The sequence below is a fragment of the Zonotrichia albicollis genome, chromosome 2 (genome assembly GCF_047830755.1).
Source record: "Zonotrichia albicollis isolate bZonAlb1 chromosome 2, bZonAlb1.hap1, whole genome shotgun sequence".
Classification (NCBI taxonomy): domain Eukaryota; kingdom Metazoa; phylum Chordata; class Aves; order Passeriformes; family Passerellidae; genus Zonotrichia; species Zonotrichia albicollis.
The window spans coordinates 63,403,510-63,429,873 of NC_133820.1; the positions used below are offsets into that span (position 1 = coordinate 63,403,510).

Genomic DNA, 26,364 nt, shown 5'->3' on the forward strand with positions numbered 1-26,364 from the left:
AAAGTCACCATGAAACAGGCATCTCACCTCTCACCTAAACAATAAAAAGGGACCACAAAAAGAAGGCAACATGTTGTGGCTGGACTGGAGTCTGGACCCACTGCACTACCACAGAATTAGACTTCTAGCTCATAACAGGGCTTGGTGCCATGTTCCCTGGCTCTTTAAACTGTTGCAAACTTCACGGAGATTTAGACTGCACTGGAGACAAAAATCTATCTTTATTGCATTTTTGCATGCATTAAATGTACTTAAGAGTGTGTCCCTGCACATTTACAGATGCTCAGAATGGGATTTAGAAGTTCAAATGTGAAAATTTTGGAGATGGTTTTTGGTTTCTGTTTAGACTGTTCATTGTCAGAAGAAAACTCCTGTGAATGTATTGAAGTACTCACAGACTGATCTCACAGCAATGGAGAAGCAGTATTCATGTGACCAGTGAATTTGTGTAGCAAGAACCATTCCTACTTGTTTAACACCTTATGGTGCTATTCCTTTGAAGTCTAATGCACACAGGAATTATACTTCACAAGGAAATGGAAAAGTTCTCTGTCCCAAGTATCACCCCATTAATTCTGGTGCTGCAAATGATGGACATATCAGACTTTGAAGTGAGGTGGTTAAAGATGCTTAAAAAAAGACTGAAAAGAGTATTTTTGAAGGTGTTTCACAGGTACTGGTATAATTTACCCTCCGAGTCTTTAATTTCTCCTTCCACACCTGTGATGGCAAGGATGTACTGCTTTAGAAGTATCCTAACAGAAACAATTCCACTTCAATTTTCAAGATCTCTCAAAGTAGTAGCTCTCTGATAGAAATGGGATGTATGGAATGGTATAGCTCAGAGACCACAAGACTATATATCTGGGAATACCTGGGTAAAAATGCTATTTGAGTACATTAGACACACCATGTTACTGGATACTGCTGGGACCAGTGGGAGAGACAAGAGGACAGGAAACAGTTTTCATTCAAGCTCTCCAGGATATTGTAATCAGCATTATTTTTAGGTGTGATGGGACCTACATTTAATTTTGTTCATGTGTTTTCTCTCCGTTTGGGAAATAATTGTGACATGCACACTAGCACATTTGTACTGTCTCTGAGCAGCACAAATTGCATTTTCAGCTGAATGAGTTTATTAAAACCACAACTTCTCATTATTTTACCTTCTAATCGGCTTTTCCCAGTCACTATTCACTTTACCTTAAGCTGCCTTTTTCTCTTTTCTTAGTAAGAGAGTTTGGGTGAAAATGGGTGTTTTCACCCATTTCTTTCATTAGTCATGTCCCTCCATAGGGTATTTCAGTGCTTCCTTTCTTTCATATTGTTTTGCTTTCCTTCCTTTAGGTTTCCATACAGTTTAATGCTCCAGAAGTTTGATCTGAACAGCTCCTGCCCTCTGGATGACCAGCTCCACCAAGAACTCACTCTGGCAAAACACTAAAGGCCTCACCAGAACTTTGGCCAAGTTCCACAAGGACATTGTCAGCTGATACAAAATCTACTCTCACCCTTTTCCCCAACAGCTGTCTTCATGATCTCCAAGTTGCACTTTTGGATGCAGAGGTGGACCCGCATTTTTCCAAGGGGACTGGTTTAAAACCAGACAAGCTAATTTATCATTGTCTGTCAGGAGATTTAATCTCACTCTCCAGGGTTTATATCATATTCTTACAGGCTAAAGAGAAGTTTTTTCTTTGAGCCCAAAGGTGAAGTTATAGTCCTCTGTAAGAGTCTCCTCTCCAGGATATGGTAATAGGGGATATAAAACTTAACTGATGAAATTTCATTCTCAAACCTTGACATCTCTATTGTTCTCTCTTTTGGACACCTCCAGCTCTGGCAGTTTTTTGTTGGTCTGCACTGCTACTAACATGAGCAATCCTACAGTTGTTTCACATATAGGTGAAATACCTACTGTCTTTTATATCCCATAGTCTCTTATTTTTAACAATACCAGTAAAAGGCAACCACAGTTTTGCTTAGAGCATTCCTCCTTGGTTCCATATTTTTTACACTCCTAAGGTTGGGTAGAGCAGGTTCAAGCCTGAACAGATTTAGAAACAGACACATGAAGATGTCAACCTGGACATTTTCAGCAACACTGACAACTGAGGTGACTTGTGACTTCTCCAATCTGGAGTAGATGTCTAAAATTAAAGACTGTTTTCACCTCTTAACAGTAAAGGTCACTGAAGAAGTTAGATTTTGGTGTCTGCAGTGAGGCTCATAAAGTTGGAAAAGCAAATATAATGGCACAAAGCAGGCAAGCAGGAGTTAGGTCTCCATTAAATTAAAAATAAATAACAAAGAGACTACACTTCAGTGTCAGATGGCAGAGTAGATTGATCCAAAATTACGTCTTTGTGCTGACTATTACCACTACACCCCAAACAGAGAACTTCCTGACATCTTTACAGAGTGCTGCTGTATGTGAAATGTTCCACTGGTCTAATGTAAAAGCAGCATTGCAAGAACATACTGCAAGAAAAAATGTTATTTCAGTGCAAAAAGAGAGATTTAACACAAGGAACTGGTAACATCACGTGGCATGTAGCAGAAAAAACACATATATACCCCACGAAGAATAAAATTCATAGATTGCCCCTTGAACTCACTCTTTTTTTAAATTTGAGGACATTAGTTTTTCCATCTGGAATTGAGACATTACCTTATTACATTTCTGTATTCTACAAGTAAAGATACGATCTGGAAAAAGCATGACATTAATAATTATTTTTTACAGCAATAAGTGTATTATCCTCCTCACCTTTCTATACACTCCTTCACAATAGCAAAATTTCCGTCTCCTATAGTCCTTCCAACTTTATATCGCTCTGCTATGGATGCTGGAACCTGGAAACCTTCCTCCAACACTTCTGAAAGAATCATTAGTACATTTTTATTGTTAGTGAAGGAAACACAGATGTTGCACATAACATGCATTTTAAGTCCACGGTTTAGGAGCCTGGAAACCATTCAGTCAGTGTCTCACTTACTGTACAGTGAAACCATGCTGCTGACATTGTATATACTCAACAGGTTTCATGCAGATACAATAATGAAAAATAAGACTTCTGGGGGCTCAAACATACCACCATTTGAGTGTTATATAGTTGCCATTGCAATATGCCCCCAAGACATAACCAAAATTTTATTTTTTTAATTACGAAAAGGCCTCTATGATCTGCACAAGTGCAGACCAGCCTCCAAAAAGGGCTGGAACTCCTTGACACAGCATGATTAAATATATGTACCAAAGAAGTCCAACACTCAAGCACTTATTTTATTACATCCTGTAAACTGAGACATCCATAAAACTCCTCATGTGCTAAGTGCTAGTTCTCCCCATCCCCCAATATCAAATATTTAGTTTTTAAACAAATGTTCTCAATAATACTACCTCACATGCAACCTGGGTACCAGATGTTTAGGTAAAATTGCATTACACAGTGTCTCTAAGCATAGGAGAAGCTTGTAGTGTTTTAATGCTCATTCCTGTACTATTATTTTTAAATGTATTTGAAATAGTGTTACAAATAACTAACATGCCTCTAAAAGCTCACTGTAAACTGCAGCTGATGCAAACTACTATATAAATATTGTAATGTAAAAAAATAGCCTCTCAGAAATGTGATTTGTGTTTACGCTCTTTAAGACAGTGCATTTAACTGTGTATTACTCTGTCCTTTGTTCCAGTTGAGAATTAAAAGTGAATGCTAGGAATGCTAGGACACAAGGAGGCTGGGGTTTGTCTGAATGCACAGACAGCATGAAGAGTTATTCTCCAACAGGAGCATAGATACACACACACGTACATAGATGTGTATGTGAGCCAGCAGTGCTCCAGCAGATCTGGTCCCTTAGCCAACTTGCTCAAAGCCTTAGCAGGGAGTAGGACTATCCATTTCTGAGTAAAGACCCAGGACTGCAGTGTGTTCTTTAGTACTGTGGCAGATGAGACAAAAATACCGAAACAAGCCAGTCAGCACTGTGTTGCTTGCAGAAATAAAAGCTCAAGTGTTCCGCAATAAAAATATCTCTGAAGAGTGATGTCCAGATCAACTCTGATCCAGAGTGAACCTAACTGGTTTGCTAAGGCTGAGGAGGTTCCTCACAGAAAATCATCCAGCCTGCAATGCTCCCACCTTCTCTGGCAGGAAGAATGACTCACTTCCTACACAGCTGCTGTTATCACTACACTGACTGCTTTGAAATGTCAGCTCCAAATGTTACCTTCTGCAGGGCCATCATTTTCATCCATAGAGCTGCAAACTTTGGTGGATGCTAATGAGGTAGAGGAGCCACTGTGTTGGGAGCTCTGGAAATGGAGACACAAATGAAAACAGATGAATTTTAAGAAGTACGAGTACCCACAGCACGTTCCTGCTGGACACATGTCCTGGAGAGGCTTCAGTGTTCCCCATGTAAAGTATGTATTTACTTTGCTGGATGGATATGTGGATGCTTGGGAAGAGTCCAATTTCATCCACTGAAATTACACTTTTGGTAACCTCACATTACTGGAGAGATCCTTGATCCACCAAGTGAAGCAATGTGCCTGCAAGAATACTTTGATGTATGCTCCAACAGCTTCTCCCTATTCCACACACATTCTGGCAGGGAAAACTGAGGAGCCGTATGCCCTCTGCAGGCTGGAGACTGTGTTCTTAGAGACCTTGTTAACTCAGCAGGCACTAGAGGAACCTAAGGCTTTAGCTGGCTGTGTTATGGGCAGAATTCCTCAGTTTTACAAACCTCCCTCAGTTGAAATCTTCCCCAGTTTTATTCTAAAAGGGAGAAATCATTATGGCAGTGTATGGACAAAATAAAATGTCAGGGTGAATAATGGTTGCTGCTTCATAGGAGCATTTGACTGGGGGTGGCTCACTTGAGGCGGTGAATCTGTTCTGCTCCATTTCAAGTTTTTGTCCTGTCTGTACCGCTAATGGGGGAGGGTGGTGTCTCTGTGGCCCCTCAAAGGAAACTTGTAGCCACCCACCTTGGATGCCAGAAGTGTAGGAGGCAGGATCTCACCAGGGAAGCCTTCTAAAGCACCTATCAACATCTATCAGACTTTAGGAAAACTGCTTCATCCTTCAACCTACATACTTTAGGAAAACTGCTTCATCATGCATCTAGGTGGATGAAGCTACACAGACATTTGAGATGGACTGGATTTCACCCAAAACTTTTATCTTATGGTGCAAAACAATTATACCTCATCTTCAGGATTTCCTATCTTCAGAGGAATCCAGAAGAAGCTAAAAATATAATGGTGCCCCTTCAAACTTAAAGCCAAACTAAGCACTTCCTCCAGTCCTCCGATTACAACTTAAGTGAAAAATATTCAGAGGATTTGCAAAACTAAAACTTGGGTTCACATCATTCACATGCTGAAAGTGCTGCGGTATTTCATTATCTTCTTCAGTCTATATAATACATAGATTGCAGGCTGTACTTCATGTAACTAACACTATCACTTCCTTCGATCAGTGTCTGCAAGGTATTTAGATGCCCACAATCATGGTGCCAATCCACTTTACAAATTAAATACAACTATTTTGGAATTATTTCTTTTGCCTGACACTGCAGAACACAGTTCATGACTGGAGGAAGAGTAACTGAAGTTCCAGCAGTTTGGATATTTGCTGAGTACCAAGCCAGGGAAAACACAGTCAGAAGACTTAAAATCTGGCCAGTATGCTGAGTTCATTTGAACAGAATAACTTTTAATTTCTCCGACAACAAAGGTCAGATGACTTAGACAAAGTCTGAACTTGGCCTATTTTTCACTAAAGAGTCCTGAGAGTTTGCACATCCCATTTACCATGAGATTCTTTGCCCTTGTTTCCTTTAATCAACCCCAGCTCCCTCTTTTCATCCAGGCAAGTATTTCTTCTGAGCTTTGACCAGAATTGATGAATGCATTAATCAGTTTTTGGACTGTTTTTTGCCTCTTGACAACAGAAGTCAGCACTGAGTGATTTTATGCAGTTTTCTAAGATACTGCTGCTCTTGTTTCATGGTCAGAACGTGTTTATATATGTTCCATTCCTGTACTAAACTCTGTGTGACATCCCAATAAAAACTTACCTCTGGTTCATTTTTGAACAAATGAGCAGATGTGGATCAAGGTAACGGGGAAATGCTAGGAGTTCTCATGCCTGGAGAAGTCAGTCACAAAGCCTATTTTTATACACATGTAATGAGAGAATTGTTTCCTTTACAGTCCTGCTTGTAAAATAAGCAGAAAAACATGTTCTCTCTACTCATTCTGCTGTGTTTGTTTGTTTTCCTAGAACAGACATACAATTTCTTACTAATTTTCCCTCTCACACTATTTTCTGTAAGGAATTACAATTTAAACATGATTAATATTTATTACTTCTATGATCAGGAAAGAATAATTACAACATTTAAGGAGTACAATCACAAAAAGGTTTACTGTTAGATTTTCAAGAGATTATCTAACAGCTACAATTTTTTTCACTTTTTTGCACTTTAAATAGTGAGATTACACTTTTAAGTAGATGTCAGGTCAAGGCTGCTGACTGCATAGCACTGCAGCTTCCTTTAGCATCCTGGTGACTTCTTTAGAGTCTTGTAGTCATTGCTCTCATCTGTGAGAACGGCAGATGTGAAAATCAAGACCTAACTCAGCGGCCACATCTTCTCAGAATGGGTGCCTAGAGACATTCAAATTTTTATTTGAGGACTGAATTTTTCAAGGACCTTGAACTAAGGCTTAGCTGAGAAATGCAATTGCTCAGTCCTTCCAAAACTAGATATCTTCAAAGGCTCATTTAAACAAAGCATTTTAGCAAGCACTCCAATTTAAATACAAAGAATCTTAATGGTCTACACATGAGTGAAATTAAATTGACTCCTAAATATGTCTTGGGCAAACTCCTTAAATACGTATTAGACTAGGTTTAGTCTAATAGACTGAGAAAAAACGTGGTCTACAGAAAGTTTAAAATTTTAAAGGAAAAAATTTACTTCATACTGATGTTTTATGTGGCTCTACTTCTTTTTTTATTGGCACTGTTAAAGATGGGAAGGTTAAAATGTTATTTGTTAACAGAAGAACTGAAATAATGCATTAGTAGCATATAACATACCACTAGTGTGCCAACAAAGCATACAGCCCCTTTGGTGACATCAGCCTGCGAAGCATTGGCACGGAGGCAGAGGCAGAACTTGCTAGTGACAAGGAAGCAGTAGCTAGGAAGATGTGCTAAAAATACACACTGAGACTTATAAAACTTTAAATAATTTTTGAAAAAAATATCAAAACAAACTCTTCATTACCTTTGCTGAACCCCTCCTATTAAAAGAACAGATTGAAAATAAATCAGGAAGTGGACATTTGCACATATTTACCAAGTCTGCTGGCAGCACCCTTTTCACAATTAAAGAGATGTTACTGGATAAACGATAAACATGACTCAAATATTTTCATCTTTATTCGGCCCTCTCCAACAACACGCAGGCATTTATTTATTTATCTTTACTTGGGCTAGAAAGAGATTTCATTTATTTAGCCTTTAATTAGTTGGCTGTTCTCACAAGCTGAGAGCCCTGCGGGTCCAGCAATCCTTGTGGGTCTCAGCGTTCCTTCCAGTTGGCTTGCCAATCGTGAGGCAGTCTGTCGCGCGCGCTGTTGCTGTCACAGATGTGGACCCCATCAAGGATCTTGCAGATGGGGAGGGGGAAAACAAACCCTTGGCAAGAGTATAATATCTTCAACACACAGACTTTAATGTAATTAGCTGGTTTAATTTTAAGAGATGCTGAGGTGCTTGGAATGTCATCGCTTTCACACAGATTTAAAGGGGTCCAGTTGCACAGGTTGCCAGCACATGGCCAGTTTTATGGCACACCTTCATAAAAACAACAGCATAAAAAAATCAGGTCTTTGGTGTAAGGATTTCGGATCCTATTCAGGTTTATATAACAGATGGCCAGCACACCACACACCTCACTGATGTGAATGGAAACATTAGCACTATAGAGTTTTAGCCATGTCTCACCTGGAGATTTATTTCGCAACTGTTTGGTAAATAGATTTATCTCAGTGGAAACTGTGCTAAATTCATGAAAAAAAAAAGGCAGCAAAATAAAAATTACTGTAATGTCTCCTCTCTCCTGATACTCACCTTTGTCCTAAATTAATCTTAAAATCCCATTCCAACTAAACAGCAGGAATTATTCTTGTGGACTACTAGTGCCAGCAATTACGAAAAGAGACTTAAACAAGTATGACTAGAAAGTTTGTTAGTGCAATTCAGATTCCTGAATCTCAAACTCCAAACACTGCATTCTATTTTCTAAACCTCTCAAAACCTTTCTTAGCACATGTGGAGTCTACAACGTCTCTCAACAATAGATTCCTTTGTATTTTTCCAGTACGAAGGAAGCATCTGGATGAAATGTGAGTAACAGAAAAGCACACAGGTGTAATGCTAAGTTTGGATCCCATGAAGAGCTCTACTCTTTTAGAAACTGTCTTAATGAAGTGAGAATTAAAATTAGTTAAAAAAGTGTAAATTCAGGAAGGAGGCTCAGGAGAAGGGAATTATTAATGTCTTTAAATTATGCCTCCTAAGATGTCCCCACTCCAAAGAACTCCACAGAGTCTTTAAAAAAATACAAAAAGATAAGCATGTCAGTAATATGTGTAAGATGAAGTTCAACTCAGTAAGGAAAAAACAGCTTTAAAACCAAAACTAAGCATTTAGCCCCCACGCTCACCTCTTTTGGAGCCCATACTAGTGTTCAGTCTGGTTATAAAACAACCTTTGCAAGGTAGCTGTCATGGCTTCCTGACAGGCTCAGCTCCTTTGCATAAAGATTCTCATGAATAATGGTAAAATAAAGACAATCATCCAGTACAGGTATTAGCTTTTAAAGACTTTGAAGGAGACCAAAAAATTCCCATAATACTTAACAATGTTAGGCAAGAAATAAGTGAGTCAATGAACAGCAAAATGGTACATTACAAGAGAACAAAAGCAGAGGACAGCTGATTTAAAACAATAAAGTAATACATTTTGATGTAACTTTGAAGAAGATAAACTGATTTTTTTTATTATTCAACTTAGAGAGACGTAAAGGGTTACACCGAAGTTCCCTCTCCCAACTATATCCAGTGAAAAAAGTTTTTGATTTTCTTTTGTTTAACCTTACATTTTTATGCCCAGTCAGCTGAGACAGGGAAAAAAAGCTTTCATGTAAACAGTACAGAGTTGGCAAAAAAATTACTTCATGAAGAAACATGAAATCCACAATCTTCATACTGAAAGAATGGAAACTAATGGAGTTCAATTATTGAAAGAGAAATGATGCAATTTTTTTCCAGTTTGGACACTGCACTAAACTGGCACATCAGACTCAAATTTATTTATAAAGTGTTTCATCTGGAAAGGAACAGTAAAAAATGTATGCAAACCTGCTTACAAACTTATTCACAATTCTACATCCTGCCCTGTTTTGTTAGACACTTGACTTGAGAGAGGCCCTACACAGGGAAATTATTTTTTTGTGGCTGTTCATTTATGCAATTCAGGATTTACACAGCTTGGAGAAGAGATAAGTTCAAATGACACAAGCAATTATCTGGTGTATTATCAGGGATAGAGTGACAAATGGGAGAGTTTGCAACAGAATGGAGCTGAAAGACTGAAGTTAAATTTGCAAGCTTGAAGCACTTTGTTTTATTAAGATCTCCTAACTAAGCTGCAGCATTGGATGCTTATACACTCATTTGATTTGTGTAACAAGACAATTCAGAAAGACTAATATTGTTTCCTACATGGTATTTAACAATAAATTTAAATCTAACCTCCACTAGTTCCTAACAGCTGCTTCCAAAGTTGAGCCATAATTCACTCTAGGCTCACTCACCCTTTGACATAATTCAGAAAAGATTGATGATATAAAAAGTGAAATATTAGATTTATGGTATCGGAAGTTATTACTGTCATTTCTGTATCCTTACTGAGGTTAACATAAAAAGTTACATGTGATGCAATGTGAAAGTTTCCTTTTACCTCTTCTATAGTTACACACAGGTAAAATTTTCTACTCAACCACAGAATAAAAATTGAAAAGCTACCAACTTAAAGGAGTTTCTTATTTCTTTCACCTCATTAAGGGCACAGCAAAATAACCACTTCACTTTAAATTATTTAGTTGTATTTTAAAAGCTCTCTTGGTATTTTTAACTGTTTCTTGGTAGAGACAGAAACCTCAGTTATTTTGTTTCTTACTGTTCCCCATTTCACTCACTCTTTTCCTTTCCATGTGTCTACACCTTTTTTAGGCAGAACTATTTACCAGCAACCAAGGGCATTTCAAAACTAGAATTTTTATCAAGCCCACAGTTTCCTCCAGGAACATCAGCTGAAGCAGCAGGCTGGCAGATGACATGTCAGAATTTGTAACATCTCTCTTCCCCCATCCCTGCCAAACAAGAAATAAAACTAGGCTACGGATACGTGGATATGCATTTTTAAAGAGTGGAAAAATGTATCACAAAATTAGGTACTTATTTTAAAACACACCAGGTGTGTTTCAGTACTATTAGCATTTCACAAGCACATTTTCCCTAATACTTGTCTTAAGGGATGTGCTGCTAGGGCTCAGGCTGTTGGTAGGGAGTTGGCACCTTGCTTTGGATATTCTACTAATTCCCCACTTCAGGCTTCAAATCTAGCCCATCATGTGCACACAAATTTACCCATAAGCAATTCCAGGCAGTTATATTTATTGTCTTCACAACACCCACTACAAACCAAATTCCTCCTTGAAGCATTTTTTCTATCTACACACTAAAGCCCTGAGTTTATTGCTAAAGAAAAGACACTGAATGCATCTGCTGTGTAAAGTAACCCATTAGGATGCATGAATCCCATATGCTTACACTAAGGTTAGATGGACAATGTTGATCCAAAATCAGCAAGCAACACCAACTGCAAGAATTAAAGCCTGTTAATCATGTTTCCAAAATAAATTCTCTGAACAGTATGTATTTTTAATATATATTTATTACATCACTTACAAGAATCTACATTAATGTTAAATCTAGCAAAATAACAAATTGCAACCAGGATGACATGGTCAAATATGAAACACAAGTACAATACAGTATGATGAAACAATGGCACAAAAATGAAGGTGATTTTCATCAGCTGATTATAAGAAATAAAACATTCATCGGTATTTATTTTGCAAGGTTTACATGTTTTGTTGATAAATCAACAGCTTTCTTTTTGGTTTCCTGCATCACATGAATACAAAAAATGGTATATTTTTAAAAGCAAATATCCAAGCACTTTTCATTAAAAAAAATAATTGTATGCATAACTTTGTAAAATCTTAAACTTATGTTGTAAATGTGCCAATATTTACAATATCATAGTGCAACTAAGAAAACGAAGAGGCCTTAACACAAACATTGTTAGGTCCTCTTTCACTAGAGCCCAAATTCCAAAACACTGTATTGCAGGGCAAACCACAACCTAATTACCCATATAACACCAGACAACAAGGACACGCTGAATACAGTACAGCTTTCTTCACACTTCACTGCTGAGGGTTAACTGGAGCGAATGGGAGGACAACCACCATGCGCCATCAGGGGCACAGAACCGCGCAGGAGCGCGCGCTCAGCCCTGCGCGGACACAGCTCAGGTGTCACCCACGGACCCACTGCCTGCCTGGGGGCAGCTGCCAGCTGGAGACAGGCCAGCTGAGCTGGCCAAAATGGTCACGGCAGCAAGCACAGCTCAGAGCAGCCCCAGCTCTGCTCGGCAGACCCCGGTTTCCAGATGGAAGGGCTTTCCTGGGGGAAGCACACTCATTTCCAAAGAGAGGGACAACCACTTGATTGCTTTGCTCTGCATGTACAGGTATTGCTGTCTGTGCTTTGCAAAGTTACTTTTCAGCACTCATAGTTACAAGCTCTTGTCACTAGCAGATAGAGCTGAAAGTGAAGATTAAATAAAAACTGATCTTGTATTTGGTTGCATACCATTAACTGGATATTAAAAAAAGCACAGACAACATTAATCTATGCATTCATCAATTGATGAGGTAATTTAGCACCATAAAGATTTTCTGTCTGTTAATTTCTCTACATTTTTGACAGAAACAGTAAACTTGGATTGATCAGGGGTTCTTTATATTATTGTTAATTCATTTTACATTCAGAGTGCATTTTTGTAATGTATGCACTATATAAAGTTCACACAGCAGTGAGAATTATGAAGCTGCGGAAGAAAACACAATTACTTATCTCATTTTTTATTCCACAAAATCTCAATCCAGTTGTTCTTCTCGGGTGTTTTGTAGGAAGTTTATATATCCTTTCTTGTAATATACATTTATAGCCTCAATATTAATACCCCAGAATTTTTATCATTCAGCCAAATATGCCCTGTGAAAATGAACTGAAGAGAAAAATAATTACATATAATGTTCTGTCTCTGAATTATTTTACAAATTGAGAAGCAATTTTCACATTGCATAATGAATGCTAAAGATTTTATTATTTCAACAAAAGAACTTCTAATTTTGCATGACTTAATGTACTTCAGAACAGCACCATTGAAGAGAAGGCATAAGACTGAACATGTCAAAAGAATACCATTTCCAATATTCAAATTTCAATTTTCAGTTTAGGATTAATGTTTTGTCTGTGTGTATGTATTTGTGCGTAAGGTTCTATCCTTCCCACCTTGGAGTTAATGATGGGCTTGCCACTAACTTCTGGTTTTCAGTTTGAAATTAGCCCTTGTTCATAGATGTGGTCTCTTAAAACTGTACAGAATTCCTTGGGGGTAGCTGCTCAGCAAGTAATGGTTGGTGCAGCTCCACCAACTTTAACAGAGCTGTAGTGAATCCCACCAGACGAGCATCCTCCTGTTAAAACATTTTCCCCATTTATTTGTTTAAAGTCACAAATGTGACGTAACAGCGCATGGGTTCCAAAGCCATTAATCTATGTACGTGTGCATTTGCGTGTAAATATAAACATACACATTCTGTGCTTCACATGTGAACTGCTTGTTGCACAAAAGAAGAAAAGAGATTTAAAAAACAAAACGAAACAAAGTTGCAGAAAGCATTAGGGAAATAATCACAAGTATTCATAAAGCTCAAAGGGAAGCAAAGCTTTCACAATCTATACAAGACTCTTTAGCTACATCATAACCACCTTGGAGTAGGCACAAATAATGCAGCATACAGAGAACTTTCAGAGGTTCAAACACTATAAAGTTGCTTAAGCTATTCTATTATTTAATGCAGTTGATGAAATCTAGGAACAAACTAAAACCTGTGCTGTTGCAAGCAGAATTACAGCATCAAGGAACACAATTTCAGTTCCACCCATAAACTGAAACCTTCTGGTCTTGCTCAAAAGAAACATTTCATTTCTGCTCATGTATAATGGGAATTACATTCCACACAAAAAAGGATCTCAGAGTCTATAAACAGTGTACCTTTTCAATCTCTAAGGGACTTTCATTCCTAGAATGAAATATTAATGATATGTCTTGCCCCTGAATAGCCCCTTAATACAAGTCATATGTTGAAATGATTAAATGTTATGGACTAGCATAATCTTTTTTAAAACAGTCTTGATGGAGAACTCACTATGATAACAATTACTGATATAAGGTCCATTTTTCTTTTCCACAGCTAAGGAAAGCTGTGGGATTCAGGTTTGCTGGCAATCTGTACTCCCTGTGCAGAACAGTCTTAATAAACTGCCTAAAGCAGCAGTAGCCTATATGGGAGAAGGGAGGGAAAATAAAATTCCTGGAATTTATTTTCTTTAGAGGAAAAACCAATTTTTAAAATGTCAGTAAGCATTTTGCTCAATCTGGTCTAGTTGCCTGAATTTTTGGAAATTGATTCCAATGCACCTTTATATAATATGCGTTTCTCAGGATCAAGTAATACATTTTGCAAAGACATTCCCTCATAACAACCAAAAATGCAAGTAACTTCACAGCTGTGAACTTTTTCAGTAGAACTGGGCAGCCTATGCATTATGGTATGGGGGGAGGGATGGACTGTTCTTATGGCTGGGAACAGTTTTAGATTGAAGTCTGAGGCAGGAATGGAAAAACATGCATTTCAAAAGGGAATGACCTGACTGCTTCAGCAAACCTGCCAGACCAATGACTTTCCCTCCAGGTGATACTGGAACCACATATTGGAAAAAGAGAAGGTAAGTTTTGCATTATGCTGCCCTTTTATTTCTTTTGCTAATATCCTCTGTAAAGAAAATTATGTTGACAGAGTAAAGCCATAACATCACATGCCAACAATTTCCATTTGCTGAGTTTTATATGGACAAATCAGTATAAAGGAATTATTTCACTACATTTAGAAGTTGGCATGTGGCAGCTAAACCTTTTCTTCAATTAAGTAAATTTTCCTGATTTCAAAATATATTAAATCATCACTAAATAGCTCAAAAATATAACCTCTATAGATTTTTGCTGAGAATCAGAAAAACGCTGATTTCTAATTCTTAAATTATTAGTATTTGAGAAAATTAAAGGAAAGGTATAAGTCTGCAAAAGTGTGTAATCACTACTATGGACTTTAATACAACGTATGATGGGAAATATTGCTATTATGTAAATTAAATAGACTAAGATTCTCACAACAAAGCAGCAGAAAACAAACGAAAATTAGTAGATATTTGTTAAGCAACTGGTTCTAATGCATGACCTACTTTAACACTAAAGGAGTTTTGCATATTCATGCTGTATAAAAAGAGCACATCTAGATACTGTGAAAACAGAAAAATTAGGTCAATAGGAGGATGATTTACAGTATCACCATTTCTTTTGGCCTTCTTTTTAAAATGCACAAAATGTCTTCTTATAGGGAACAGAAAATGATGTTCCCATTCTTAACATAAGTGAATATAATCAACTACTTTCTCAGGTAAAATACATTTTTCAAAAAGATGTCATCAAATGTATGTCAGATGACGCTGCTAGACAGCGGGCCCTCGTATTTGCTCGGTCAGAAATCTGTCCCCATTTGCTTGCAACACATGGATGATCAGCATTAACAGCTCTTGCCAGGTAAAACATTCATAATGCCTGCGAGCACCCTTCTGTTTACAGACATCAGACGGCAATGCAGTGAAGAGAATTTGAACACTGCTTTGAAAGAATTGCTTTCGTCCTGTGACCACACAGGATTTCTTCACTTTCCTTTCATTCGGATAAAAAGATTAAACTAAGGGTGTTTCAAATGGGCGTGTTGGGATCAGACAGCGTGGTGCAAGCAGTTTAATATGCTAGATTTTTTCTTCTCTGCATTTTACCTATTCGTTGGTAAAAGCAAAGTACCCATTAACTGTTCATATCAAAATGAATAAAGATAGATACGGTAAAAACAGAACATATAATCAGTACCTTCGATGATAAAAATAGTGCTATTCATAAATGTGCCCACTATGTATTTGTGCGTTATATTCACCTTATCCAATCTTTGTGCCTTTAAGTATGCACAATGCTGTTCTGGATTTGATGGACATATTCAATGGCTCATTCATTACAAATTCTTGCATTAAAATGCAGCGATAAAGCCAAAAAATACCCCTACACACACGAATTAATTTGGCCCCATGTTGTTAATATTAAATATGCAAAACTCTTTTGTGCTATTCACTATTACTGTAAATTAGCAGCTATTTTCTTTAAAAATGTTAAACCTTCATCAAATCACAAACCATAAACATTGTTCCATTTTCTCTTTTACACTGAGTCTCCTACTGAATCCATATCATCCGAAGAGAGTGGGCGATACAGGTCCTGTAAGATGAAGTGCAGTATAGATTTGTTTATTCTGTTTGATTTGTTGCACTGCAACTGTCTTATATTCTTTTTGTTACTGTGGACCAGAAGACATTGTTTAACACAAAATACACATGTTCTATATGCTCACACTGTTGTCTTTATGTAATATTATTATTTTTAAATCAAAAAGATAGATGGTTAATAAATAAAGCTGAAGTTTCAATGTACAACATATTCTCAGAGGCAATCATTTTTTTCTTTGAGTCTTTCTTATTAAACACTATTCAAACAGTATTTGTCTGTTCTGGAGAATCTCTTAATGGTTTGGAAACCTGGAAACATTAATTTAATCTCAAAGGGAATGTATTGCCCTTTTGGCCATTTTGCAGGGACAGAGTAAGTGCTTACCATACATAAGGTAATAAAAACTTGCCACTCACTGGTGACATAGCATGGATCCAGCAACATTTGACCCCTGGGCTGCTGACACTGAATACTGCTGTTGCCTATGTCGTACTGGCAGTGGTGCTCCTTTCCCACTGCTCCTCTGTGCCCGAGTGTGTGTGTATAAAAAGACAGCATGTTTTACACTTTGTCCCCCCATCACCGTCTCTTTCTGCCGGTAGCCAAGCAACCAGCTCATGACAGCAGAGGGAGAGTCTGAGTGGATCTGTACACTTCATTCTTTCGACACACTCTGATCCTCTGACAGATCAGACAATCCTCAAGTGCCAGAGGTGCTGTGGGATGATACATGGCCCTCTCCCACCTACACAGCACAACAACCCTCTTCGAGACACACAATCGCACGGAATGAAAGCTCAAAAAAGAGAAGTGGTAGAGGACAGGGCACTGTTTTTTTAAGGTGATTTAAGCATATCTGATGGTTCAGAGGGGGTTCTGACAGGGCAGGTGCCCAGCATATCTCATAGCCATTCTCTGATATCTTAAAGGTGTTTTGGGGGATTCTTTCCATATGGAACATATGAACAAATTGCAACAAAAGATCCCTGTAAGACAAAGTACAAGAAAAACATGAGAATAGGAAAGCTGATGGAGTCAGCTTTTGGGTTGACCTTGAATGGATTTGTTTCGCTTTTTTTTTTAATTACAGTAAGATAACCGAGAGAATAAATGAAAAAATCTGAAAGATATACTACTAAAAGGGACCAGCTAAATGGAATGCTTCACAAATTTCCAACTGTGATCTCAATAAACAATGCAAATTCATATTTTACTTGTAGGCATGATATAAAACAGATTTAAGTATCTTAAAGGGGGGTTGATAACCTAGAATGCTTATTCTGTGTGTATTCTGCCAATGGGCATCTATACACACATTAGAAGACATTAGACTGGCAGAGTGAAAACAGATCTTAGATACATTTCTATTATGTTGCAAACAATCTAGACAAGACAACAATTTTAAACAGACATCTTATTCTGAATACTAACTAGCTAGTTAATTATTAAAATGTCTTTTGAGAATATGCAGTTTGGGAATTTCTAATACATACTACAGGAAAAAAGAATCTTTGGATTTTCTAGAGAGGGTAACAAAATTTTGAATAGTATCTCTCAGATGACTGCTCTTGCTTCTGAATATTAAAAAAATTAAAAATTATGCATTTGGAACTAACAAATAAGGTATTTCTGAATTTTAATATTTAGAGAAAATTTTGGCACTTCTTTTCATAACTCTATGATTGCTTTAAAGCAAAATCATTCACCAGATTTCAGTGTCATTTTCTCTGCTATTTACCTGTTTTTAAATACTCGAAAAAGTCTTAAAAAGTTTTCCTTTCTGAAAGAATTTTTCTTACATATAAATAGCCAGAGAGCTGTGTGTCTTGAAATTATGAGGAAAATCTATTTATTATTTTGCATAGGTTTATAAGAAGATAAAAATTGCTGAATGAATCAGACTTCTTGGCTTCATACAACTCAAAAAATCCTTATATAGATAGAATTGAGCCTGTCTAATCAGTCAAGAGGTACCTTAAAACTAACTCTTTTTTATCCTGTAGGTTGCAACCTCTAAGAACACAGAAAAAATACTTATTTTCTAAATGCCATGTCACCTTTACCGAGTCTGCATAATTAGCAGCACTCTGTTGAAGTAGTAACTATATTTGTGGATAACACAGTAACTCTACTTTAATCTGCTATTTCAGACCTGAATTTCATATGTATTAATCTTCTGGGAAAAAACTCCAAAACTTAATTATGTTCATAGCAATTTAAAAACTAGAATCTTAATTTCCTATTTAAGAATAAAGCAATGATTAAACTGCATGAAAAAGTAACTATAGCACACAGCCTGCTAGTTAAAATATTCAGAAGCTGAAAATTAGTTGACAGTTAGCTAAGATAGCTGATAAATTGTTCCTAGCTCACTTTCAACTTCGTGAATTACACCCATGAAATCAATCTTTCAAATCTTACTTTCTTCAAATATAGACTGAGTTTCGCAGAAGATTATAAAAATATAACTTTCACTGACTTCTGAATTTCTGGAAACAACTCAGCCAACATACCTATGCAAATGAGAAAGGATACATTTTATCTTTTTTGTATTCTGGCTTTTGAGGGTACAAAATTTTACCTGTAGGGTTACAAGAGTACTGTTTTCCTGAGTATGTACCACAAGACAGTACGCATGTAACAGTATGTAAGGCCACATTTTTGGCCTTATTCACATCAATCAAAAGCCTTCCTTCAAAGGCCAGAATTCATTTTTTAAAAAACATGAGTGATGAAGTGATGAAATGTCAGTAAGTAAAATGATTAAATCCTATATTAAGCTGCCTAATGCACTCCACAGGTCTTTACTATTCCCAGGAAGAAATCCCCACCTTTGTGGAAGTATCTTGCTTTGGTGCCTCTGGATTCAAAATCTGACCTCCTCTCAGCTGTACTTCCAGGAAAAACACTGGCAGCCTGCCTAGAACCCCTGGGCACTGCGATGTCCCAAGCCTACAACTCCCTCACAGCCTTGGATGGAGATGCTGAAGAGCTGATTGGTTCATTTAGGCAAGGTGAACCAGGCGAGGCCAGAGGAAATGTTCCTATCACCTTCCAGACCCAGTACCTACCACTGGCACCCCATGTACCTGATGGCATGAGAGAACAGGAACTCCTGTAACTCTAACTGCACAGAGAGAGGCACAAAACACCACAAATTACAGAGCTGAGCTGGTGTCCCCAGGACCCAGCATCTTATTTCAGTTCTAAAGCAGTAGCTCCCTCAAACTGCAGGTAAAGAGAGAAAGACAGAGCAGTCAGAAAACCAGCTACCACCTTCAACTCCAGATCACAGCTACAGCAGCCAACACTCATCTTCCAGGGCAGGAAGAGGTCATCTCGCAACACAGGGGACAAGATGGGAACTTAAATCCACCTCTTCTTCCTTGTAAGTCTATCACAAGATACCAGCACTTCAGCAATCTCCTAGGGAATAAACCTCACCCTGCTACTGGCTTGTCTGCACTGTAGCTGAAGCCACTGAAGACAGAACAAAATATTTTGGGTTTACATTTGGTTCATGGCAATATGGTACATAAAATGACCTCTTCTAGGTGAAATTTAAATAAAAAGACACAAAAATCTGTACTATGACTAAACAGAACACCATTTATATTGCTAACAAGAAAATTATTATTTTCAAGCACTGCTTAAAGCCTTATTTATTCATTGGAATATACATTATAACTTTTAATGACACAATCATATGTTTTTACACTGAACTTCTAACTCATTCACTTCACAAGCTAAACATGAAAGCAGATGAAATAAATTCTCAGACCGAGTGTTAAGTTTCCATCCCTGAACTTCTGAGTTGATTTTGTAATATAAATAATGTTATTGCAATGCATTTTACATGATTGCAATCTATCTTTACATGAATATATTCCATGTTTCCTCAGGTAAAAAAAATAAATCTGTCTAAAATAAAGCCAGACAAGCATGAAAGGTCCCCTACTGAGGTCACGAGGACTGAATACGAATATTGGAGAAGAGAATTGATCTCACTAACAATCTTAGTCTTATCTCTCCTGTAGTACACTTCAATATTTATTTTCTCTACAGTTAGCAGTCTGATTTTGTTACTGCTACATAGCACTTCGCATCCATAATACTGCCACTCGGTGATCCTATTACACTTACACATAAAAAGAAGCCCATCTGCTCTCCTCTTCACATTTGAAAGTCAGAAATCTTGTGCCTAGAAACCTCTTGTGTCTAATGGTGCTGATCACATGGCTCCCACTCACCCATCCACAAACGTTAGCAGAAAAACATTTCTTCACTGTGGAGAGCAAAGCTTCAGTGGTGAGAAGAAAGTTTTAGGAAAGTTACCAATGAAAAGAGACAGCCTTACTGCAAATGCAAATCCAATGTAAACTGGTATCATCCATCTAAACAGACGCCCTCACATCACCAATGTATAATTCATTTGGAAGACTCTTTGTTCCCTCTCCAGTGACTTATTAATGATTCATTAATAAGCCTTGAGAGCAAGAAAAAACAGGTGGGGAAGACATTGCATTCAAGAAGATTTTAGCACCAGCTTACGCGCTGGAAGTTACATCTTTCCTCTCTGTGTACCGGATGATGAAAACCATGACACTACCCCGAGGCTCCGAGCTGCTGCTCACTGGCTGTCCCTACACTGCAAGATCACAGTCAGCCCTGTGTCTAAACAATTCATGGCAGAAACCCATAGCTGTATCCCAGATGGAGGGAAGACTTGGACATGCACCATTCCTCAGCTCCCTGACATACATCGGATATGAAGAAGGGTCTGCAGGCTAGAAGGGAATCGTGTCATGCTACAGCTATATTCCTGATCTGGGTATCTGGGTAATCAGGTCTGCACTAGCTCCTAAAGTCAAGCACTGCCAATTTTGTACAAAATCCCCTTATTTTGAGAGATGGAAATTGTATCTTTGTTTAAAAACTGAAAAGGCAGAAAAAGCATGTGTTCGAACTCTGTTTATAAACAAGTCTGAGATACAGATTACTGCCTCAGGGATGCTTTCATTGAGAACTGACCACAGTTAAGAAAACAGCAGAAAATACATAGACATCTGTCTTATTTCTTTTAAACAGATAAAATTAATTCTATCAGCATGTGGAGCTTTTGGGTTGAATTAGTAATATTTTATCAGAGGGTTACAGCAGTAACACAGGCATTAGCTTAGTTCTGGATGCTTAGGAATATTGTAGATTCCTCCATACAGGATAACTAGGGGGAACCTCCAGCTAGTATCAACTCTCATCCAGGAAAGTGATGGACACGTGCCTTGGTGCTGATAGTATCTTCACTGCACAAGGCTGGGATATCACAGCTAAATTCCACAGTGCATTCTTTCACCTTGCTTCAAAATCAAAGCAGTCTGTAGATTGTGCAAGTGACAATGCCCACAGCAAGTCAGGAGCAAAAGAGATTTCTTTGATATTTTCTTTCAGTTGTGAAATATTTAGAAAAAGAAAGTAAAACAAACAAAAAGTTTTGTGAAAAAAGAGAAAAAACTCTGGTTTTCCCCCTAAGGATAAACCAGTTCTCAGCATACTTAGCATTTTGACAGACACAGAACAGTTGTATTCCACTTCAGGGTGTTTTACAAACACAAGGATTGTAGCCAGGCTCTTCCACCCTACAGCTCTACATACACACAAGGGATCAGAAGGGAGAAGGCTATTGGATAATGGCTATGCTGGATTCTCCCCAGCCATGCTCAGAAATCAGTTTCCTTATTTCCTTACCCTCTGTTTCCGTAGGCTTCCTGGGCTGGTGGGAGATGGGCTTGGAGACTTCCCAGAGCGGGGAGTAGAAAGTTGGCTACCAGGGGTTCCATTCACTAAAAGGACAAGAAATTGAAATAAATGAATACAAGGCATTATTAAGGGAAAAAAAATTAAATCAACATTTTTCTTAAATCTTTGTTGAACAGAATTATTTGCTTTTGCTTAATGCTTGAAACATTAAATAAGGTAATTCAAAAAAATAATTATTTCCTTGGATTTTTGGCTCATGAAGGAATTTTTTTACATAGGGTGAAAGCAAATAATGAAAAAACCTGAAAAGACTTTAGTCAATGGCAGAGAGCATGATAATGTTTTCTTAAACTGTATTGTTCTTGTACTTTACTGAAAGTAAAATACTGCCATTACTGAAAGTAATGGGGAACAAGGTGCTTTTTTAACCTTAAAAGACAAAATATATAAACCTTTTCATTCCATTTAACTATGGCTTGAAGTGCTGCCTACTAAAAATAAAACCCAGTATTGCTTGCAAGAACAAATCAGCTTCCTGCTTTTCACTTTTTGAGTGAGGACTCAACCATTTGAAGAGATTTTTACAATACTATCTGACCAAACAGCACCTCAGACTTAACCCAGAAGGGCTTTCTGGAGGCAAATGAATTGGATATAACTCCACCAGTCTGACTTAGAGGAAAGCAGCACTCTCTCAAATAAGCAAGTTTCTTCACATATGTCAGTGCCTATCTTTATAGAAGCATCTTCACATGCACATGACATTATCCAATAAATTAACAAAACAATGCCAGCAGAGGACAGAATTCTACTACAAAGTAATCACACGAGAGGCTATCAATAATAATCACACTGAAGCACAGACAGAAACACTACAAAGCGTGTATCACATATACATGTAAATACTCTTCAACAAGCAACTGTTCTATCAGAGTCTACATTTGTAAGTGCTAGGACAAAAAGAACAATCAGATTCCTAGATTTTGAATCTTAGGAGAATATCTACATACTAAGGATATCAACAAGGTATTTGACTTACCTTCTATGAGTTCTAACATGGACAAAATCTGACTGTTTAACCTGATAAGAGCAAGCAGCAAAATTCCTGCTCTGTACTAAGCCAAGCTGTAGCCAAACTGAGAAGCAATAGGATTAGTTAAGGATAGCTGGGGCTGCTCACAGAGTGAGCTGAATGCGATGCAGGATTCATAAGCAGAAGCCTTTTCTGCGTAAGGCTGACGTCTTCAGAGCAGCAGTGGGAGGTGCAGGTGCTGTCTTAGGGCTACATCAAAGGTGTCAATTAAGCATAATGCTGCTGCTTCACAACGCTGCTGAGCCACCGCAACCCCCACTCGCTTTCCATGGAGCCCCGAAAGCCTGAGCAATTTTATATGCTGTGCACTGAATCATAATGAGGTGCCTTTGGGGGCAATGTAGCAAGTGACTCATCCGAAAATCAAAATGACAATAACTCTTGTAAAAACTTGGCTGACTGGCAATCTAGCAAATGCTAATTCCTTTGGATAATACAGTAGGCATTTTTAAAAAATTCTTCTTACTTTTTGCATAATGCATTGTTTTTACTGGCTAATACTGGGCCCACACATTATAATGAAGAAATATGTATACCTACCACACCACACACATCAATAAAACACATTATACTGCATGATAAAGGACCATCACTTAATAGTGCTTAGGTGCTATGAGTGATCCAATCTCAACATCACTTTGTGCAATGCATTGTTTAGAGTACAGGTGCAATATATTTGCATAACTATAGAAACAACAAGATGCTGTAATTGGATTTAAATAGGCTGGTTTTATAGATAAACATTCCACTCATCCAGGCTTCTAAATATCTTTATACAGAAGACAATGATTTGCACACATCGAATATTGTAGTAAGTGTAGGGAAACAGACATGCTTTTGTATGTTCATACACTATTCAGCAAAACAGCCACAGATCTGTCCAATGGTGACTAAAATCAAATTTTATTACTGATATCACTGAAACAATTTAGGAAAAGAGCAAGATGAGATGAATTAAAATCAGAATCTCAAACTTGTAAAGTTGTAAAATGCATCTTCTAAACACCTATGGAAATCAATATTAAACTCCTACTATTCACACAGAGCTAGTCCTCGAGACTGCTGAATAACAGGTCTAGTGCTCTGTCTTTTCTTTAAACCAAGAAGATACTCTTAGGTCTTATTATCATAACCAAATTGAAGATAACAGATACATTTCAATACACCTTGTAGCACTAGGCACTGGTTCCTGTTCTTAATAGATTGACTCCTTCCCCATAACTTCCAACAATAGCTTTTTTTAGAATTACTAGAGCAATGACTCTGTGCTGAAGACAAAAACTTGAGGCTACCAAGTGGAACCAGACAAACAGTTGTAGTAGTGTATTTAACTATCAACATATTTCTGTATTGATGTATATTATGTTAATGAGTATCTATTTAGGATGAGAAAACATAGTATTACCATAAATCCTAAAAATTTCTTACTTGTCGCTATCAGAGTATCCAGAGTGCTTAAACTAAGTTTGAATGATCTCTTCAACTGTGCCTTTAAAAAGGAAAATTATGGTAGTTGCGCTTATTTTGACCATGTAACATGTGAAATCAACAGCACAATTACTGAATTGAGGCCCTCAGCAGATTTAAGTGAAGTTTTCTCACCTCCTTACCCATATGCAAATTACAAAGGTGCCTGTACATAAAACATGTACCAGGATTTTTGAGAGCTCACAAGGACTCCCTATAGAGAGCTGATTAGGAAACTCCAGAGATGGCAATTAGCTCTGGACATGAGATTCCTTTTACCAATCTTTACATACCTGTTGTATTGGCTTCCACATCTGAAGTAGTTTTCTTGACTTTATTTTAACCAAGTTGCTGTCACAACATAAGTTGTATCATCCTGAAGCCATCATCTAAACCTGACATGATGAACAATCTACTAGGAGCCTCCATTGCAGCAGAAACGTCTAAAGCTACACAAGATAAATCCTTCTGGATGCTCTCCATACCTGGAGATATACACTGCTGTTACTGTTATTACATTACTCTTAGTACTGATATTATTAATATAATCCTTAAGACAGACATTGCAACAGGACAGAAATGGTAATTTCTGATATTTTCCCAGTACATTCCAGGGGCCCTCCTTTTATAGCTTTTTGTTTATGGTTTCCTGTGCTTATGAGTCATTAGGCTGAATTTGCAAATAGAGGTGATATTAGGTGCTGTGTAACAGGAAGAGATTGCAGTGATTCTGACCCCCTTCCTGAACTCCATTTACAATCATTACACCACTCTTACATAAGCTGCTCATTACCAGAAAACATATCAACAAATATGTGAATAAAAGCTATAAGATTTAATAATAATACTGCATTCCTGATCACTAAATTGCCCTAAAATCCATTTCTAGGTGGAATGCATTTTTGTTGGAAACTGAATTTCTATCCAGTATCTGCTCTGCATTTCTGACTGACTGATACAGCCCATGTTCCTAGAGGGAACCTTGATGTAGATAACGACATAGAAAATTGGTAAATCACTGCTGTGATTGATCATTTTATTGAGTGAGGCAAGAGGCTTCTTGTCACTTTTATTCATAAAATGGAAAGGGTCATAGATTCAGCTTAACACACAGCGCCCTCCCATCACCTTAAGAAGATTTATCAGTTCAAAATTTCACCAGTGAAATATGTGTCAAAAAGCTGTAACAATACCAAAATTATTGTGGCTGCTCAGAGCAGATGTATGCAACTGCTTGGCTGTGAAACCCCTTCCTCACTGTCCTCTCTTGCTGAGGAAGTGCAACAGAGCAAGAACCTGTCTTTGTACTTGCTTTTCCAGCACCTGGCACACACATGAGGATGGAGAAACCCATAAAATAGAACATTAAAGCTGGATACCAGCATCTACTGAGATAAATGCAGAATAGGTTTTCATACGATAATATAAATAATAAATATGATAATATTTATTAATAATACTATGATAATAAACTAATGAAAATGCTGCAAGTAAAAAGTACTTTGATGGCATTCCAAAAAATAAACTTGATAGGGCATATTTTCATTAAGTAATAGAAACAAAAAGCAGGAAAAAATTAATTCAAGCATTGAGTGCCAGTCTGAGAAGCCACAAATAAAATCAGTAAAATCAGTCTCCTATAGAGTTGCCTATGGATGTGCAAGCATATTGTACTTTATAAAACACATAGAGATAACTTGGTGCGTTTAAAAAAGAGGTTTGCCAAACACAAAAGTGTGTGTGAACAAGAAAGAGGACACTAAGGGAAAAGAACAGTGCAGGCTTTTTTTTGCAGCCACAACTTATGAATAGGAAAGTTCAGCTAAAAAATTATTTACACAAGTCACAACATGTGTAGGTCATATTCAGCAACTGTTAGGAGATAATGTGAGATTACTATTTGACGTTGCTGCAATTACTTCTGTAGTTTTTCACTGTCCTTTCCAAAACAAAATTTTTGTCTCAGTAAGATTATGCAGTTAGAAGATATTTAGGAAACAAACCATATCTTGCCTTTTTGTCCATTCTGCTTTTGTATTTTACTTTTGTACATCTTGTAATTTTTGTCTTAACAAGACAAAAGACAGTGTGCACAGAGCACCACATTAGGCAAGTGCCCTCAGTCTGACTCCCTGACAAAGACAAGGCTTTAGGGGTTCTACCTTAGCATGCAGTTGGCTGAGAAAA

General features: G+C 37.5%; 1 protein-coding gene across 4 annotated transcripts in view; it reads right to left on the minus strand.

The window, feature by feature from the left end:
- DCLK1 (doublecortin like kinase 1) overlaps positions 1-26,364 on the minus strand; it is a 239,441-nt gene that overhangs the window by 46,434 nt on the left and 166,643 nt on the right. For 2 of the 4 annotated variants that reach the window (XM_005482462.4, XM_005482463.4), the window contains exons 6-8: positions 21,606-21,700; positions 4,240-4,324; positions 2,774-2,882 (exon numbers count right to left, since the gene is read on the minus strand). In XM_005482462.4, coding sequence (XP_005482519.1) covers positions 2,774-2,882; positions 4,240-4,324; positions 21,606-21,700 — 289 coding nt within the window. Of the gene's footprint in view, positions 1-2,773; positions 2,883-4,239; positions 4,325-11,036; positions 15,852-21,605; positions 21,701-22,656; positions 22,833-26,364 lie in introns of those variants that run through there. The other 2 variants (XM_005482464.4, XM_014263902.3) reach the window with 2 other exon arrangements.